Source organism: Triturus cristatus, chromosome 3_1 (assembly GCF_964204655.1).
Source record: "Triturus cristatus chromosome 3_1, aTriCri1.1, whole genome shotgun sequence".
NCBI lineage: Eukaryota > Metazoa > Chordata > Amphibia > Caudata > Salamandridae > Triturus > Triturus cristatus.
The window spans coordinates 458,509,012-458,527,078 of NC_140583.1; the positions used below are offsets into that span (position 1 = coordinate 458,509,012).

Genomic DNA, 18,067 nt, shown 5'->3' on the forward strand with positions numbered 1-18,067 from the left:
CTTGTTGACATGCCCCTAATTTCCCTAAAATTGACTCAGTCACCCGATCATTATTAGCGAGCCACACTAAATCAGGTTCTTGAGCAGACCCCTGCCCTCCGAGGATCTTTCAAATGGCCCTGCCAGGGCTGGAAAAGCAGATCCTTGAACTACTAAATAATTCTCTGGATACTGGCTATCTACAGACTAATCTAAAAGAAGCCAGGGTCATCCCTCTGCTGAAGAAACCAAGTGCAGATGCTTTGACTCTAAAGAACTATAGACCCATTTCACAGCTCCCCTTTCTGGCCAAGGTGTTAGAACAGCATGTACTAAAGACACTTTCAAATTACTTGGAGGACCACCAGCTACTCCAAGCTAGACAGGCGGGCTTTAGAGCTCATAATAGCACTGAACTAGTGATGCTGTCCGTTCTTGACGAGCTCAGAGTTATGGCTGACAATAAATAGCTGAGTGCCCTGATTTTATTAGATCTATCAGCGGCATTCGATATGGTCAGCCACAACATACTGCTGAACTGTCTCACCAACCTGGGAATCAGCGGGCTAGCATACCAATGGCTAAAGTCATTTCTGTCTGACCGTACTCAGAGGGTTCAATTGGGTGAGTACACATCGGACTTGGGCTCTCTGGCCTGTGGTGTACCCCAGGACTCCGCATTATCTCCACTCCTTTTTAATATCTATCTGCATCCTCTTGTGGAGACTTTGACACACATGGACTGTCAGGTCTTTAATTACGCCGACGAAACTCAACTCCTTATCTGGATTAGTAACGCCTGCCAGGCTCAGGAGTCGATCAAAAAGCTGCTCAGAATCACAGTGAACTGGATGACGGCCAATTCACTGAAAATAAATCCTGATAAGACCGAAGTGCTCGTCATTCCAACAAGTAATAGTCCCTGGTGTGATCTTTTTTGGCCTCCGGAACTAGGTGCAGTCCCGGTACCAGACCCGGTTGTAAAAAGCCTAGGTTTGAAAATTGACTCTGAGTTATCTATGTCCAGCCAGGTCACCACAGTGGTAGGAACCTGTATAGAACTACTAAGGCAGTTACGGAAATTTGCTCCTCTCTTATCAACATCTTCATTACAGTCAATTGTTTCCGCCGCTGTCATCTCTAGGCTGGATTATGGGAATGCCCTCTACATTGGCCTTTCCCAGAAACTTATAAGGAGATTGCAGGTGGTGCAGAATGATGCAGCTAGGCTCATTTTTAGACTTCCTAGAAAGACACAAATTTCCGTAACTGCCTTAGTAGTCGAAGTGCTCGTCATTCCAACAAGTAATAGTCCCTGGTGTGATCTTTTTTGGCCTCCGGAACTAGGTGCAGTCCTGGTACCAGACCCGGTTGTAAAAAGCCTAGGTTTGAAAATTTACTCTGAGTTATCTATGTCCAGCCAGGTCACCACGGTGGTAGGAACCTGTATAGGACTACTAAGGCAGTTACGGAAATTTGCTCCTCTCTTATCAACATCTTCATTACAGTCAATTGTTTCCGCCGCTGTCATCTCTAGGCTGGATTATGGGAATGCCCTCTACATTGGCCTTTCCCAGAAACTTATAAGGAGATTGCAGGTGGTGCAGAATGCAGCTAGGCTCATTTTTAGACTTCCTAGAAAGACACGTGCTACCCCTCTGCTATATAAACAACACTGCCGTCCCATTAAACACAGAGCTCAGTTTAAGGGTTTATGCATTGCCCACAAGGCAATCTACGGCCAGGCACCTAGGTATATAAAAGACCGCCTGGAGAAATATGTTCCTGGCCGGACATTGCGATCATATGAGGCCTGCTGTTTAGCTCCCCCCAGGTACACCACTGAATCTAAAGGGGGTAGAGCAGTTTCTGTTTTACTTCTGCAAATCTGGAATAACTTACCTGAATACCTGCGCAGGGAACTGGTTCTCCTCACTTTTAGGAAACATTTAAAAACGTTCCTATTTAGAGAGGTGTTGACTACTGTGTAATTTCTGCCACCGCTGCTGCCTTTCCATCTGCCCTAGTGACTTGCTCACTTTTCTCTATAAGCGCTTAGAGACCTGAAGGTGATTTGTGCTATATAAAAGGCATATAACATAACATAACATAACTGTGCTAATCCTATGCTTAAAGACATTGCTGTAGAAATGGCAAAATACTTTGTCGGCATGGATGGCACTTGATGGCACTGAGCTAATCCTATGCTTATAGACTTTGATAGAAAAGCAGACATTAAAAGTGAGCAAATTTAGAGTGTCACTGGTGTTGAGAGTGCTCTATACAGGAGCTGCTTTCCACATAAACTCGAGAACTACCCAGAGTTCTCTGCTTCGTTTTTGCATAATTTATGTCATTCAATGCCTGAAAGGGTTTTGTTTTGATATATATATATAAACCCTTTATATATATATATATCGAAAAAATTCTCTCGCTTCTCCTTCGGTTATTCAAAGGTACGTCGTCGGTTAGAATCACAGCACCACAAAGAACACTCCAATGATGTTTATTTAAGATGGAAACGGGGCATAATCCACGCAAGAGACGGTCTACGCGTTTCGGCACTCGGCCTTCAACTGGACCATAGAGTCTCAAAGCCCAGAGTGTCTATTTAAAGTGTTAGTGCAAATTTTAGAGTAGACAGTGAAGACATACTGGACATAGTTGCATCGACAAAACATTTTTAAAGTAAAGAGTTGATTTGTTCTAATTGCTACTACAATTTATCCATTGTTTCAGGCAATTTACAAGGAAAACAAATAATTATAAATTGTAATTGGTTTATAAAGTAATTCAAAATCAGGGTAAAGTACCAACAATAATTTTGGAGGGAATGAGGAACATAATTACGTAAGAAGTGTCTCCAATTAGTACTGGTTATGACCCTATTAGTAAGGAATATATACAATCTTTCTCTAAATATATCTACATATAATGTCTTATTCACACAATCTAATCAAGAAATAAAATTTACCAGCAAAAAATGTATGAAGAGAGCCAGCTAATGGGGAAGTTGTTAGCCAATTCCACCAGGGGAAAAAAATGGAATCCTCCCTAATCACCTCCATCAGGGACCCGGTCACAGAACAGGTTGTATTAGATAGGGACAACATCTCACGGGTCTTCCTCCACCACTATGGACAGCTTTACTCAACAGAGTATCCGGTTAACGACAAACAAATTTGGAAGTATTTGATGGATGCTGATCTTCCCAGACTCTCAGAGGCCAGAATTAAAGAATTAGACGATGAAATTATGGAAGAAGAAATTAAAAATGCAATTAATTCTATGGCAGGGGGTAAGGCATGTGGGCAGGATGGCTTTCCTATCGAATTTTATAAGGTTTTTATCAAAGAACTGGCATCTCCCCTAAAGAAACTTTTTAATGATATTAGAACGGGTGGAACTGTCTCAACTGAATTTAAAGAGTCCATAATAATATCCTTTGTGAAAAAAGATAAGAATCCACTAGATGTTAACTCTTTTAGGCCAATTAGTTTACTTAACTCCGATTACAAGATTTTAATGAAAGTTTGGGCTCAGCGCTTCCTTCCTGCCGCTCAAGAAATAATTCATAAGGACCAGACAGGTTTTATAGCAGGTCGTTCAATGGCTACTAATACCCAATTTTTAATTCATGCCATAGATTTCCTTAATACTAATCAAATTCCTGCCGCAATAATTATGGTTGACGCTGAAAAAGCCTTTGATCTTGTTAATTGGCAAACATTGTTTTTAACTTTAAGTCGTATTGGTCTTCCACAACGGATTATTAAGATGTTAAAGAATATTTATTATAGTGCTAGCGCAAAAGTAGTTATAAATCAGGAACAAATAGGGGAAATTACAATTAAAAGGGGAACCAGGCAGGGTTGCCCGCTTTCCCCGCTACTTTTCACCTTTTTTATTGAACCCTTGGTTTCACAAATCCGTAATAATGCTACTATCTCTTCTCCTATATCAGGGATGTCAAAAGTTAAGTTGTTCGCTGACGATATTATTTTATATTTAACCCCGACGAAAGAGAATTTAGAGCTAGTCTTTAGAGAGTTTTTTCTGTTTCAACAAATTGGTGGATATAAAATAAATGAAAAAAAGACTGAGATACTGGCTCTTAATATTGATCCCAATGTCTTTCCTAATAATTTGAGGGTCCAGGCCATGAAAACAGACCCGATAAGATATTTGGGTATTTATGTTACGAGCCAGTATCAGAAATTATTCGAACTAAATTATCTTAGAACTAAGCAGAAGATAAAAAGCCTCCTTGAACAATGGTCCGCACTCCCACTTACTATAATAGGGAGAGTTTCTTTGATTAAGATGTCTATTCTTCCCTTACTGATTTTTCTATTCTTGAATGTCCCTATTCGTCTTAATCAATTTTATTTTAATGAGCTAGATATACTGTTTAGGCAATTTATTTGGGCAAAAAAGGCTCCTAGAGTAAAATTAGCTACAGTTCAGTTGCCCATAAATCAAGGGGGTCTTGCATTCCCGCAAGTACGGACGTATTATCAGGCGGCTTTAATGAATTTAGTGGTGGATCTATTATATTATAAGTGCATCTACGATAGTTTTTTTTTTGATAAAATGGCACTTGAAGGGGGAACACAAATGCCTGCCTTCTTAAAAACAGCTAAGCTGCCAAAGAAGACCCGTTACAAATCTCTACGAGAAGTTCAGTTTAGGCTTCAAACAGTTTTTAAAAAAAATAGTTCCTCAGGCTTTCAATATTTGGGTCTCGGTGAGTGTAACAGCCTTGGCCTTCATCTGCAACAAAGACACTTGGAGATATGGGGAGAGTGTGGGTTCTCCAAACTCAAATGTTTTATTATCCATAATAAAATAGTATCTTGGCAAGAAATTATGGTTAGGGCAGAAGGTTGTAGAAAGCCCACATTCCTCGAATATATGCGGATAACTCATTTTATTTCCAGTATTGAGGGCATTTTCAACATTCCAAATAATACCATGGCAGACCTTTACGATTTCAAGCTCTTGGGACTTGGGAAATGGTATTCTGTATTGCGGAAGGACGAACAGGCCCAGGGGATAGTCTGCCACATTGAAAAAATAGCTAGGGATACTGGATGTAGATTTACTCCTAAAGAATGGGAAAAAATATGTCTTTTAGGGCACAGATCCCTACGCGCTGCTAATTTTAAAAGAATGTCCTTTCTTTCAAGATGGCTCGCTTATTGGACCCCGGCTAGGATCCAGAAACGATATCCCGACCATCTTAATAATTGTTTTCGTTGCCATCAGGAGGAGGAAGGAGGATGGCTACATATTTTCTTTTCTTGTCCACAATTGGAGCAGTTCTGGGGGGAGATTTTCAACGATATGGGAATAGTTCTAGGCATGAGTGTTTCTCCCCAGGCGGAAACTGCACTATTTGGGTATTCAAGGGACGAGGCCAACTTATCCGGCTCTGATAAGGTTTTTTTAGCTATATCTTGTATGGTGGCCCGTTCCTTGATACTTCAAAATTGGAAATCTAAGGTTATTCCAAATCATTTAAATTGGTTTAACAAAATGAAAAGGATCTGGAAATTTGAAGAGGCATACGCCAAGCGTGTTGGCGGCATAAGGAAATATGAAAAAAATTGGAAAAGATTCGAAGAATTACTCTTACTTAAGGATAGGTCGTTGACTTGCCACGGGCTTTCTAATGTGGCAGTTTAGATCATAAATCATTTCTGAATGGGACCCAGGCAACGATTTCTTACTGATATAAGTCTTACATGTTTAGCAACGCAGAATTTCCGGGGTTCAATCATGAAAAAATGGTGATTTATCGTTAAGGTTCTTTTTAGTATGTTATTTATTTTCTGCTATTTGTATTTTGCACTATATCTCGCTAACCTTGTATGTTGTATTTTATGATTGAAATACTATGGTTATCTTTTAAGTCAAGTTTTGTTGCTATCATACTTGCACTTTATATGGTGATAACACTGTATTTATTGTTAATAGTACTGTATTTTGCTAAAATCAATTACCAGTTGCTATTGCATTTTCCACTTTCAAGAACTCAATTGGTGTCTTAAGTGACTTAAGATGAATTTTATATCACATTTGAGATACATGCGATTCCGTAGCCTTATCTTGCATTTGCACTTTATTCATCAGCTTGCTTTTTGGGGCAAATTATGAAAAAATAGATTTGATGTTAATAGTACTGTACTTTTCTAAAGTAAATTACTGGCTGCTATTGCATTTGCACTGTAAATTAAGTACTTAATTTGTCTCTTATTCGATTTAAGATGAATTTTATATTATATCTGAGACATATCTGATTTCGTATGCTTTGCAATGATGTCTTGAGTTGTTGTGATTTAATTGTTTTGCATGAAAATGTGTATTTTAGCATCTCCTTGCTCTGCTCAATAAAAAAAAAAATTAAAAAAAAAAAAAAAAGAAATAAAGTTCTTATTAAGTGAAGAAAGAAATTCATGATTTTTTGATTTTTTGCTTTTGGACAATAATTATTTTTCTAGAGAGATATATACTTTTGAATAGTGTGCTAGTAAAGTACATGATGTATATCTCTATAAGGGGTCAAGTTGGCACAATGGAATGTTAATAACAGGGGTAACTTCATCCAATGAGTTCCTTCCTAATGTAAACCAGTTTGCAAAAATTTATTATCAATCTTGTCTGTCACAGAGAGGGGTGATGAGAGTAGAAGCGATGTACAGTTCCCAGTTATATGTAGCAAGAATCAAAGATATAAGAATGAGATTGATTAGAACTAGGCAAGGATCATCATTCTTAGGGGTGTCCATGTCCTTCTTTTCAGTGGGAGTTCCCATGATTTATAGGTGTACATGTAGTTCAGCGTCCAAATTGTGGCCCCATGGTTTCTCGGTGCCTATTGATAAGATTGTTCTTGACTCCGCCCTTCTTAGCTCTAGAATTCTGTTTCCACCCCTCTCTTTCTGTTTGATCATTTTAATGCCAAAATATTTTAGATGATTACAATCACAAGAGTGGAATTCAGAGAAATGTTTGGCCATAGGGTATGAGAAATCTCAGTTTTTGATGGCGCGGAGATGTTGCAGAATGCGGAGTTTAAGTTTATTAATGGTGCTCCTTACGTATAATTTTTTGCATGGACATTCCAAAATGTAAATTGCAAATTTAGATTCACAGGTTATATGATCTTTGATTTTTTCATCGTGACCATTTTGTAGTTGATATGTGGTTGTGTTTTTTCCATGTTCACATGCTTTGCACTTTGAGCACTTCCAAAAACCCGGAGTGTTCAGCCAGGATGTCGTTGTTGCTGGTTTGATCTCAAAGTGACTATGTGTCAATAGATCACCCAGAGAGGCAGTTTTTCTGTAGGTGATCTTGGGTCTCGGGGATAAGATTTTATTGACAGTTTCATCAAGTAACAATATTTCCCAATGTTTCCGTACAATCTTGCGTAGGTCATCGCTCTGGTTATTGAAATAAACAATTAGCCTGGATGTTATTTCAACTTCTCCATTGTTTGGTCTGTGATTTACCAACTTGGTTTGTAGAAGATCAGATCTGTTTTTTGAACTGACTCTGTTTTTTGCTGTGGTGATAACTTCCGAAGGATATCCTCGTTGTAGGAAACGTTGACTCATTTCTTGTAGTTGTGGGTTGAGGTCAGAGAGTTCAGAACAGTTTCTTTTTGCTCTTAGCATTTCCCCATAGGGGATGCTCCATTTGAGATTTTTTGGATGTCCGCTATTGGCATGAAGAATGCTGTTGCTGGCAGTCGGCTTTCTATGCATTTTAGTGCAGATTTTGCCATTTGCTATATAGACTTCGACGTCCAAAAATACAATGTTGGTGGCACTTATGGTGGAGGTGAAAGTTAGTTTATATTTATTGATGTTGAGAGAGTCAAGGAAGGTCGTGAGGCTATCGTTGTCGCCTTCCCAAACGATAAAAAGGTCATCGATGTATCTAGACCAAGATCTTATGTTCCTTGCTTTCTCTTCTTTCAAGACCTCCGTTTCCCATACGGCCATAAGAAGATTAGCGTACGTTGGGGCAAAAGAAGTCCCCATCGCGGTCCCTTGTCTTTGCAAGAACAGGTCTCCTCTGCAAAGGAAAATATTGTGTGTTAAGCAGAATGTGAGCATTTGTACTAGCATATCAGAATGTTCCAAAAAGCAAATTGGTCTGGTATCAAGGAACTGTTTCACTGCTGCTATTCCGTCTGAATGATGAATGGAGGTGTACAAGGATGATACATCAATGGAGGCCATGATGTAATTTTCTTTCCAATCCAATTTGTCAATTTTTTGTAAAAAATCCATTGTGTCCCTCAGATAAGATGGTAAAGCTGTGACATAGTTCATCAGGAAGATGTCAATGAATCGGGATGTAGATATATATATATATATATACACAATCTACTGGTGGTCGCCAGTAGATAGTTATAGTTAGGACCGTGTTTCCATAGGAAATCTCAAAATTCTATTTTGAAAAACTTTGGCGCCGGTTGACGAATCTACGCGAAATTTTCAAAACTAATGGGGCGCTCCGCTCAGCTCCTACCCTGAAAGTCTCGGGGGGATTCATCAAGCGGGGGCTGAGAAAAAAGGGGGGGCCCAAAACGCGTTTTCCCCATGCATTTTCCCATAGGACCTTTAGTCGAAGGTACAGCCCGAACGGCTGAACAGAATTACTTGAAATTTGGCAGAGAGGTAGTCCTCAGGTCAGGGAAGTGCCTTTTGCATATATGGAGTCAATCTGTTCAGTAGTTCCAGAGAAAATTGCAGTAAAAAGCACATACATATCTATAGCCGCGCACCGTGCGCGCACTGTGCGCGCACCCTAACTTGCACGAGCGTAATTCTGATTGGTTGTTACATGTCAGTCAACATTCGAATCGGTCGAAATCAGGAAGTGTTGGCCGCCAATTTGTTTGTTTTCAGTGCGAGAGTGGAAAAGGAAGGTGGCGAACGTGAAAAGGGGGCAGGGTAGAGAGTTCCTGACATTAAAATGTTTTTTTTTAAATCGCGGAGGTGCGCGCACCGTGCGCGCACGGTGAAAAACCATTAAAAAAAAATACATTTTAAAAAGTAGTTTATTGAAAAATAAATATATAAAAAAATATAATACATACATAACTTAGCATTTAAAAAACCGTACAAATTCACTGAAAAAAACATAGGTTTCACACACGTTATAGTTAGGAATTAGCATTTAAAAAACCTTGCAAATTCACTTAAAAAACCATAGGTTTCACATATGTTATAGTTAGGTGGATATTTCACTCGTAAAAAACCAATGAAATTGCCCCGTTATAGTTAGTTGAGATAACTATAACTCGCGCGACCGCCACTCTATCACAAGGATGATGTCATCAGTGATGTCAAGAGTGATGCCACTGACCATATCATGAGTGATGTAATATGTGACATCATGAGCAGAGGATTGCGGGCGCGCGAGTTATAGTTATCTCAACTAACTATAACGGGGGAATTTCATTGGCTTTTTACGAGTGAAATATCCACCTAACTATAACATGTGTGAAACCTATGGTTTTTTCAGTGAAGTCCTCTGGGCCCGATTTAGTGGATGCTATCCCGGAGGGTTATGCGCTGGCCAGGTCGGACCGAGTGGGACGCAGGGGAGGAGGTCTGGGGATCCTTTATAAGAATTCTCATACCTGCCGTATTTCTATTCTGTCTGTCCCCTTAGACACTCATCAGGCCCTGCACTTCTTGATAACTTCCCCTTCCGCTGCTCCCTTTGCCAGCATATTGATCTATAGGCCACCAGGACCGAGAGTGGATTTCTGCCATTCTTTGTTTAAGCTCCTAGAGCCCCATTTTGGCTGCGCCCAACTTACTGTTCTGGGAGACTTAAATTTCCACCTTGAAAATCTAGACTCCAGGGAAACTCTTTCCCTTGTGGAGTCACTGTCCGCCTGTGGTTTTCAGCAGCTGGTTACCAGTGCCACACACCGGGCAGGCCACATCTTGGATGGAGTGTTTTCTAATGATTCGAGGCTGACGACAGATGTCCCCATACCATTGGCCTGGTCTGATCACCTAACGGTTCCTCTGAAGCTTTTGGCCTCCCCGGTATATACGAAGATGAGGGGTCCCAGCAAAAGAGAACCCAGGCGTAATTAGGGGAATATCTCTAACGACACTCTTGTTCCCCTAATCCCTAACCCAACAACTACCACACTAAAGGACGTCAACATAGAGGCGCTTGAATTGACTACTTCTATTGCCCAGGCGGTGAATTTGCTGGCTCCGGTCTCTTTTCGTTACACCGCTAGGAAGAGTCCTTCAGCCCCCTGGTTCTCTGAGTCTCTGAGAGCTCTAAGACAAGGCTGTAGGAGGCAGGAAAGGCTGTGGAGGGCGAGCTGGGACTATCAGGAAAGGGAAAAACATAAACTCCTTCTTAAGGGATATAAAGCGGAGGTCATCAAAGTAAAGCAGGAGTACTTTTCCAATTTGACTACGTCCCTTACATCTCCTAGAGAACTCTTTAAAATTGCAGATTCTCTGTGTACTCTGCAAGTACCCGACCCTATCCCTAGCTCCCAGGATCTCTGCGATAAGATCGCCCAATTTTTCCACTCGAAAATAGTTGACATTTACTCGGCCCTTGAATTGCAAAGAGCTGCGTTGCCTCCCCTCCCTCTGGCCATACCCGATGTGGGTGATGGAATGGTGGCCCCCCCTGCTTGTCTGTCCAATTTTCCACTGCTCTCCTTGCAACAGCTTGATCTGCTTCTCAGCAAGACTAGGTCAGGGTCCCCTCTGGATCCCTGTCCTCTTAAAGTTTTTAAGGAATGTGGGAAGAATCTTTTGCCCCCATTCCTGAGTATCATGAACCGGGCATTACAGGAGGGCACTTTTCACTCTTTGTGGAAAAGTGCTGTGGTTAAGCCTCTCCTAAAGAATCCAACTCTGGATCCTGAAATCCTGAAAAATTTTCGCCCGATTTCACTGCTTCCCGCTCCGGCAAAGATGCTCGAAACACATCTTAATGAGCATCTGACGGCTTTTCTGGACCTCTCGGGCTGTCTGGATCACTTCCAGCATGGGTTCCGGAGACATCATAGTACGGAGTCGGCCCTGACGGTAGTGTTTAATAACATCCGTAAGGACGTCGATCAGGGCCATACCGCCCTTCTGGTCCTGCTGGATTTGACAGCCGCCTTCGATACCCTATCTCCCTCTGTTTTAATATCTCGCCTTAGGGAGGTAGGGGTGGAAGGTTCGGCTTTGAGCCTTCTGGCCTCCTTCCTTGACCAGAGGGAACAGAGGGTTAAACTGGGTGAATACCTATCTCCATCCCGTCCTGTTCAATGTGGGGTCCCCCAGGGGTCGGCTTTAAGTCCTACCCTTTTCAACATCTATGTGGCCCCACTTGCTAAGCTAATAAGATCTTATGGGATGGAGGTGGTATCATATGCCGACGACACCCAGATTATGGTGTCCCTTTCCCACTCGGGCAGTACCTCCGCACTCAGCTTCAGGAACTGCATGGAGGCAGTTTCTCAGTGGATGATCTACAATTCACTAAAGCTGAACGGAGAAAAAACCGAGGTTCTTATTTTTGGTGGAAATAGGGACATCTGGTCCTCTGAGTGGTGGTCCCCTTCTCTTGGAGTGTGCCCTGGACCCACGGATTTGGCTCGTATTCTGGGGGTTCTGATCGATCCTGCCCTCTCCATGTTGCAGCAGGTTAATAGGACCGTTGCTACTTGTTGGGGTATTATTAGAATCTTGAGGAAAATCAGGCATTATTTGGCTCCGCATGCCCGCAAACAGATTGTTGTCGCACTGGTCGCCTCGCGGCTTGATTACTGCAATGCTCTCTATGCCAGAATAAATAAGGGCCTTGTGGCGGTTTTGCAAGCAGCTCAGAATGCGGCAGCTAAATTTGTGCTTAATGCTCCCAGGACTTCCTCAGCTACCGGTGCCAGGAAGAGTCTGCATTGGCTTCCGATCCAAGACAGGATCATTTTGAAAATCCTTTGCATGACCTATGGTGCTCTATCCGGCGTGGGAGCTGAGGGGGTGAAGGTCCTGCTGGTACCTCATGTCCCGGCCAGAAACCTCCGCTCCTCGAGAAAGAATTTGCTCTCAGTTCCCCGTTTTCGAAGAGTTAAGTGGGGAGGGAGGGCCTTTTCGTCTTTAGCCCCAAAACTGTGGAATACCTGCCCCTTTGAAATTAAAACTCAACACACGATTGCTACATTTAGGAAGGCATTAAAGACGTGGCTCTTTGCAAAGGCCTACCCATAGTTCTGGTTCCTGGTCTGTTTGATCCTTTTGTATTAGGCGCCTTGATGCCTTTTTGGCTTAGTTGCGCATTATAAATTTTCCTTCATTCATTCATTCATATATGGGACTCCCCCAGCTTTAACTTTACTGAACTTTAAAATAAACTTTTTTAACACACCAATAGGGATTCTTTTTTTTTTTTTTAAGAAAATGTTTCATTTTTCTAATATATATTTCCATAATGTTACCTTAAACCTATTCACACTACCAGTTGAGAAATCTCAATCATTACACCGGTTCGCAAACACCACACCCTTAACTAATCAATTAACTTCAAATGTAGTTGATTGGCAAATCCCTTCTAACCATTTTCTATCAAAGGCCATTTAATATATTTGCATATCTTATAAGTACAAACTTTGCATATTTAAACTACTACAAATTGCTACTATTAAATGTATTAAAAATAGAAATATTTTTAATCATCTGTCTTTAACATTGTAATGCAGAGCCAAAGATAACGAATTCTTAAAGTTTTGTAAGACAAACCTAACTTTCAAACACAAAAGCAGGCATTGGTCTCTATCCCATTTATGCGCTACGGGCCTGTTTATTCTAGTTTAGAAAACTACTGCTCCTTTGATTAATAATTTGCAATTTAATGCACCACCATCCTCAGACTTTAATATGTTCAGAATCTCCTGAAGCTACTAAGACTATCTCTACTCAACTACCTCACAGCTGTATGATCCTAGTTTAACTACTGTGAACAAGGTATTACGTAATATTTCCTTGCATCTATTTAATTGCAATGCCATTTCTCCTTGACTACAATTTCATCGTAGACATCTCATTGTTTGTCATTTCATTGTAAATCATACAATAAAAAATGTATCAGTAATATTATAACATAATTTCTTTTAGGATGAGCTAAATGAGTAAGTGGTCGGGTTTAAGGTAAGTGAAAGAGATTAATGACAAATGGTTAAGGTACTGAGATATAGGTAAACGGACAAGGAGAGCAGGGGTTAGGAGTAAAGGGGGAGGGTATAAGGTTAGACATGAAGGATAAAGGTAAGGCCTTAAGGGAAAAGGCAAGGGCTACAGGCTAAGGCAATAATGGGTAAAGGATAAGGGAACATGTATCCCATGTTTAGGGTCTGGGGGATGAGTGTATCTTGATAGTATTATTTTATCGGAGGAGTAAGGTACCAATGATGAAGCAAGCCATAATAAGTGGGTGCTGTAACCTAATCTGGTCTCTTTCTTCCCAACCTGTCCTCATCTATCCTGCACTTAACAGATGTGTAGTGAGGCCCTTTTAAACCCACTTTGGTTCTCCTTTTAGTTTTATTCGTTTTAGCAGACTTAATTTAAAAAAGTTTATTTAATTAGATTATGCCTGCACAATATTATTTCTGAGAAAACACTGCACATGCTGCTTGTTTTTATTAAGCCTTTTCTGCTACATTGTCAGTACACTTTGTTCAAGGTTAAGAAAAGATATCCTAGTGTTTGTGTGGATGGTTTGGAGACCGCTAATAACATCTAGACATATCATTGCATCAGAGCTGTACCTCTTGCATAGTGGTTTTATTATATAAACAGTGCACTGTCCCTTTATGGGCAAAAGGGACACTCCGACTATGACTATCCTAGAACAACTGCTGTGTTTGGCATGAGGCTCCGCTTAAGCTGATCTTCAATCCTACAGAGAGGGATTGGCAATTCCACATCAGGCCGATTCATTGGTCCAGTTATCCAGGTATGGAGCGCAGGCTAACCTAAGAGATCGGGCAGAGGGTACACCCACTATGCTCTCAGAGTAGGGGTAGTGATAGGTAGACATATATAGAAATCATATTCCATGGTTGGACTGGTACTTGTCTTCACCATGTTAATAATGCTGGTTACATTGCTCTGTTTTATCTGCCTAATTATCACAGCTCATTCTTTCTATGCAACATTACGATTGCTTCAATAAATGTATTAAAAACTTTATTTGTATTTTCCCTTGTGTTTACCATGGGCATGCATAGGTAAACAATGAAAGGGGTAAGATATGTTTCCATGATTCCCTTGGGGATCAAAGCCATGTTTGAGGTTGGCAAAATCATCTGCCACCCCAGGATAGTTAGGGGTTTGGGTGAGCCACTGTGAGGTAACTAGGAATTGGGCCAACAGTTCCCGATGGTGTCGATGGATTAAGTCCTTGTATTTTGAAGTCCTGTTGTCCTAATACACAGTCCTAACTTTTCCAATGGGAACCATATAACAGGTGCACCCATGTCAATAACTGAGTGCCTGAGAGGCTTGTGAAGGGCCAAAACAAGCACATGTTTGTCAGGGCACTGTCTGTGGGAAGAATAAAAGAATCCTGCTCCCCTGAAATAAGCACCAGTGACGGCCACCAGCAATCACCGGCACAAATTAACCATTGTTTTCTATTTTGTGGGACAGGGGCATGAATGAAAGTCAGAGAAGGTGTTGAAAATAGACAGGTCACTGAAACGCAAAACGGGAAAAATTGTATAGTTTGCTTTGCAACCAAGTGAGCAGCATTTTCCTTTAAGAAAACGGTCCTTTCAAATTAAACCTATGAATGTACCTGAAAAACATAATCTTTTCACATCATGATGACACATGCTTTCAGAAAAAAACACAACAGCACAAGAACCATTGCTAGTTTTCTTCAACCGAGTTTTGAATTCCAAAATAGAGACTTGGAACCTTTGAAACGTCCAGCTCAGGAATATCGCTGTGTACTGGAAATCCATTCATATATTTCTGAATGTTAATGGCAGTCGTTTTTTCAGACATTCTCATATGCAGTTCGTAATCTGTTTCGCATACATATAGATGAACGTATTTAAAAAATAAAGTGCACGTTTATACCCAAGGGTGAAGCTAAATTAACTGATCTCACTACAACCTGAGAAAATCATTTCTGCTTTACAATGTAGCATTACTAAGTCAATGACGCGAGTTACAGCTTCTCTGCGCTGGCTCTCTTACCTTTACAAAAGCAACCTTGTCTTTGCTCTTAAACAGCGCCTGAATAGTTTCCATCAGATCCTTGGACGTGTCGAGAGTCTTTCCGCAGTCCACGAGCTGCCCATATAGCGCTTCGAGCTTCAGCTTCTTTTCTTCCTCCAGCGCCTGAGCTTTCTCTTCATATCTTTGGGCAAGAGTTTGCATTATTTCAGTGTAGTGCATGTCAAAGGTTTGCTCCTGTCTTCCAAAATTTTCCTGTGGAATGTTGCATCATGTTAATAAGTGAATCATCAAAACGTGTATAATTGGCAGCATTTATTGATGGCTTACTATGAATGCACTGACAGGCTAACTAGGGATCACAAACCTTTGCCAGTGCAAAAGTAGGGCTGTTTTTAATTCTACTCTGTGGTAAATCCATCACAAACGAATGTAAGCCAGAGTCACCTCGAGGCCACTGGGCCCGGGCCCACAGCTTCAGAGGAGCCCTAGTGGTCTCTCTCTATATCAGGCCTGTCTCTTTATCTCAACTTTTCCCTCTGTTCAGTGTAATCTTGAGAATATTTAGGACCCCACGGAAGACATACACCAGCTGTTTTTTTGTGATTCTTTTTTTCAAAGTTTAACATAGTTTAATATTTTTGGGCATTGTGCTCGCTTCAGTTAGCAGACAATGGCTAATAACATTCAAGATTGTTCGGAACACGGGGCCTCAAAATATGTCTTGCTCAGGATCCCAGGAAGCTTTAATAAATGACACTGATCAAGCAGGCCGACGTTCATGAATGCCCCGAGCAGGCAGGCAAGCGCAGGCAAGCAGGCAGGCAGGCAGGCAAGAAGGCAGGCATGCAGGCGCGCGCGCGCACGCACGCGCACACACGATTAATATGAAATTAACTTATTTGACCACTTGGATATTATTTTAGTTCTTTATGTCTGTAGCAAACATTTCTGTTAATCTCCAAGCTGATTAATACTGTTCTATCACAAATAGCCTGCCTTCTCCTTGGAATAACCAACCAGCTGGTTACTCTGCAGCTGAATACAACGTTTTGGTGAAACCAAAATGCCCCTGGGTCCTGCGAGAATTAAGAAAGGAGAGGTGCTCGTATTATGGGGAGTTACAAATATGAGCAGTGTAAATCATTTTATATTCCTAATCATTCTGTAGTTGAACGTTACGTAGCTCTACCTCACACCCAAAGGCTGCTCTCACACCTTCACATGCAGGATAATGAAGGGGATGATTAAAGGGTAGGTGCCCTTGACATATCAGCATATATTTTATTTGAACAGTTTTTCAGTTATATATCATGAAATTTTAGGAGTAAATTAAATAAACGTGCTCATTGATTTTTCATTATTCAGCTAATGTCATCATTCTCTTTGTGTTCTGAAGCATCCGCGCCATATTGTTGATCTCAGAGAAATAAACGACTCTCAGCCCAAGGCCTACTGGGACTGCACTGTGACTCTGGGAGCTGTGACAGTCACCTAACTAGTTAGTCCCCATAAGGCTCGCTTCTACTGGCCTTTTCTTCTCCACCTCTGCTGCCCCCTTCCTTTTCCCACCAATGAATAAACTACACAGATTTAACATGCTTTTGACTTGAAAAAATACACACTAAGGGCTCTATTTTGATGTCAGTCCGACCAATATCTTCAGCTTCACTTTCGACCCTTAGGGACGGCGTTTCCACCATCGGGATTAGGATGTCGGTTTCCCACAGACTTTTTCTGTCAGGCTTTCTGAAAAGTGACTTTGGGGGCCTCTAGCAGGGCCCCCTTGCATAAGTGGGCTCCAGTTGATGTCCTGGGGGGCACATATGGTGCCCCCCTGTTAATCCGTGCACCGAGTGGCAGGCACCGTGCGGTGCCTGCCACGCAGTGCAGGAATTAACAAAAACTCCCATTTCTCCTTGGACGCTTGCGCTGCAGCCAGTTTACGGCCGCAGCACAATCATCCATAGAGAAATGGGAGGATGTGACCGCACCATGTGCAGTTGCATTGTAATAGCAGTGTGGGGAATGCCGACCAGAGGTCGGTCAGTCCCGAGACCGCAATGGTTTCAGGCAGACGTGAGTCGGCCCGACTTCGTATGGAGTCCCTATGTATATATGATTCATAATGCATGCAATCCACATATGGTCTTGTATGGTCGTATGGTCTCTTGGTGTTTTAGCCAATAGTTATGGAATAGTCAAGGGGTTTTTAAATGAACTTTATAATGTTGTGAAATCAATAAAAAAGTTCACAATATGTGTGAAAAAGCAAGTTAGGAAATTTATGTGGGACCTACTCATGAAGGCACTAGCGGCTGAAAATACCTCAATTTATACCTGTCAGCAAATTACAAAGAGATTCCTGGCAAGGATTTACTACTGAGGATGCCTACTCTATTATTGTGGAGAAATACACAGTTGTAAATCACATGAAAGGGTTGGAACTGGGACGTGCAAGACAGGGTTTGCCTTTGACGTTCAGAAACAAACACAAAACATTTGTTTGTGGATAATCCCATACTCCGATCCAATCCTTTCACACCCTGGAAATTTATTCTACAGATTTTAGATATCTGCCATGGTGGTCGTGATCTTCAGCTATGTGTGTACAGTTACTAGTAGTAACTTTACCCTCATATAAGAGGATTTACCCCTTCACGGGTAAGTTTACACCTAGGTCTAACATTGCCATTGAGGGGCTTGCAACCCTCAAAAGCTTCATCAATTTCCACACCCAGACCAGAAATCTACGATCGCTCAATCTCCTGCTTGCTCCCAATCCCCCACATCCACAGAGCCAGAGCCCAAGGCTGTATCTTCATGTAGCTTGCACCAAAGGCCTGGAAGGA

General features: G+C 41.4%; 1 protein-coding gene across 2 annotated transcripts in view; it reads right to left on the minus strand.

Moving 5' to 3' along the window:
* FSD2 (fibronectin type III and SPRY domain containing 2) overlaps positions 1-18,067 on the minus strand; it is a 674,971-nt gene that overhangs the window by 585,563 nt on the left and 71,341 nt on the right. For both annotated transcript variants that reach the window (XR_014978815.1, XM_085644270.1), the window contains exon 4: positions 15,237-15,470. Coding sequence is in view for 1 of the 2 variants with exons in the window: in XM_085644270.1 (XP_085500396.1) it covers positions 15,237-15,470 (234 nt within the window). In the remaining variant the exon portion in view is untranslated. The remainder of the gene's footprint in view (positions 1-15,236; positions 15,471-18,067) is intronic.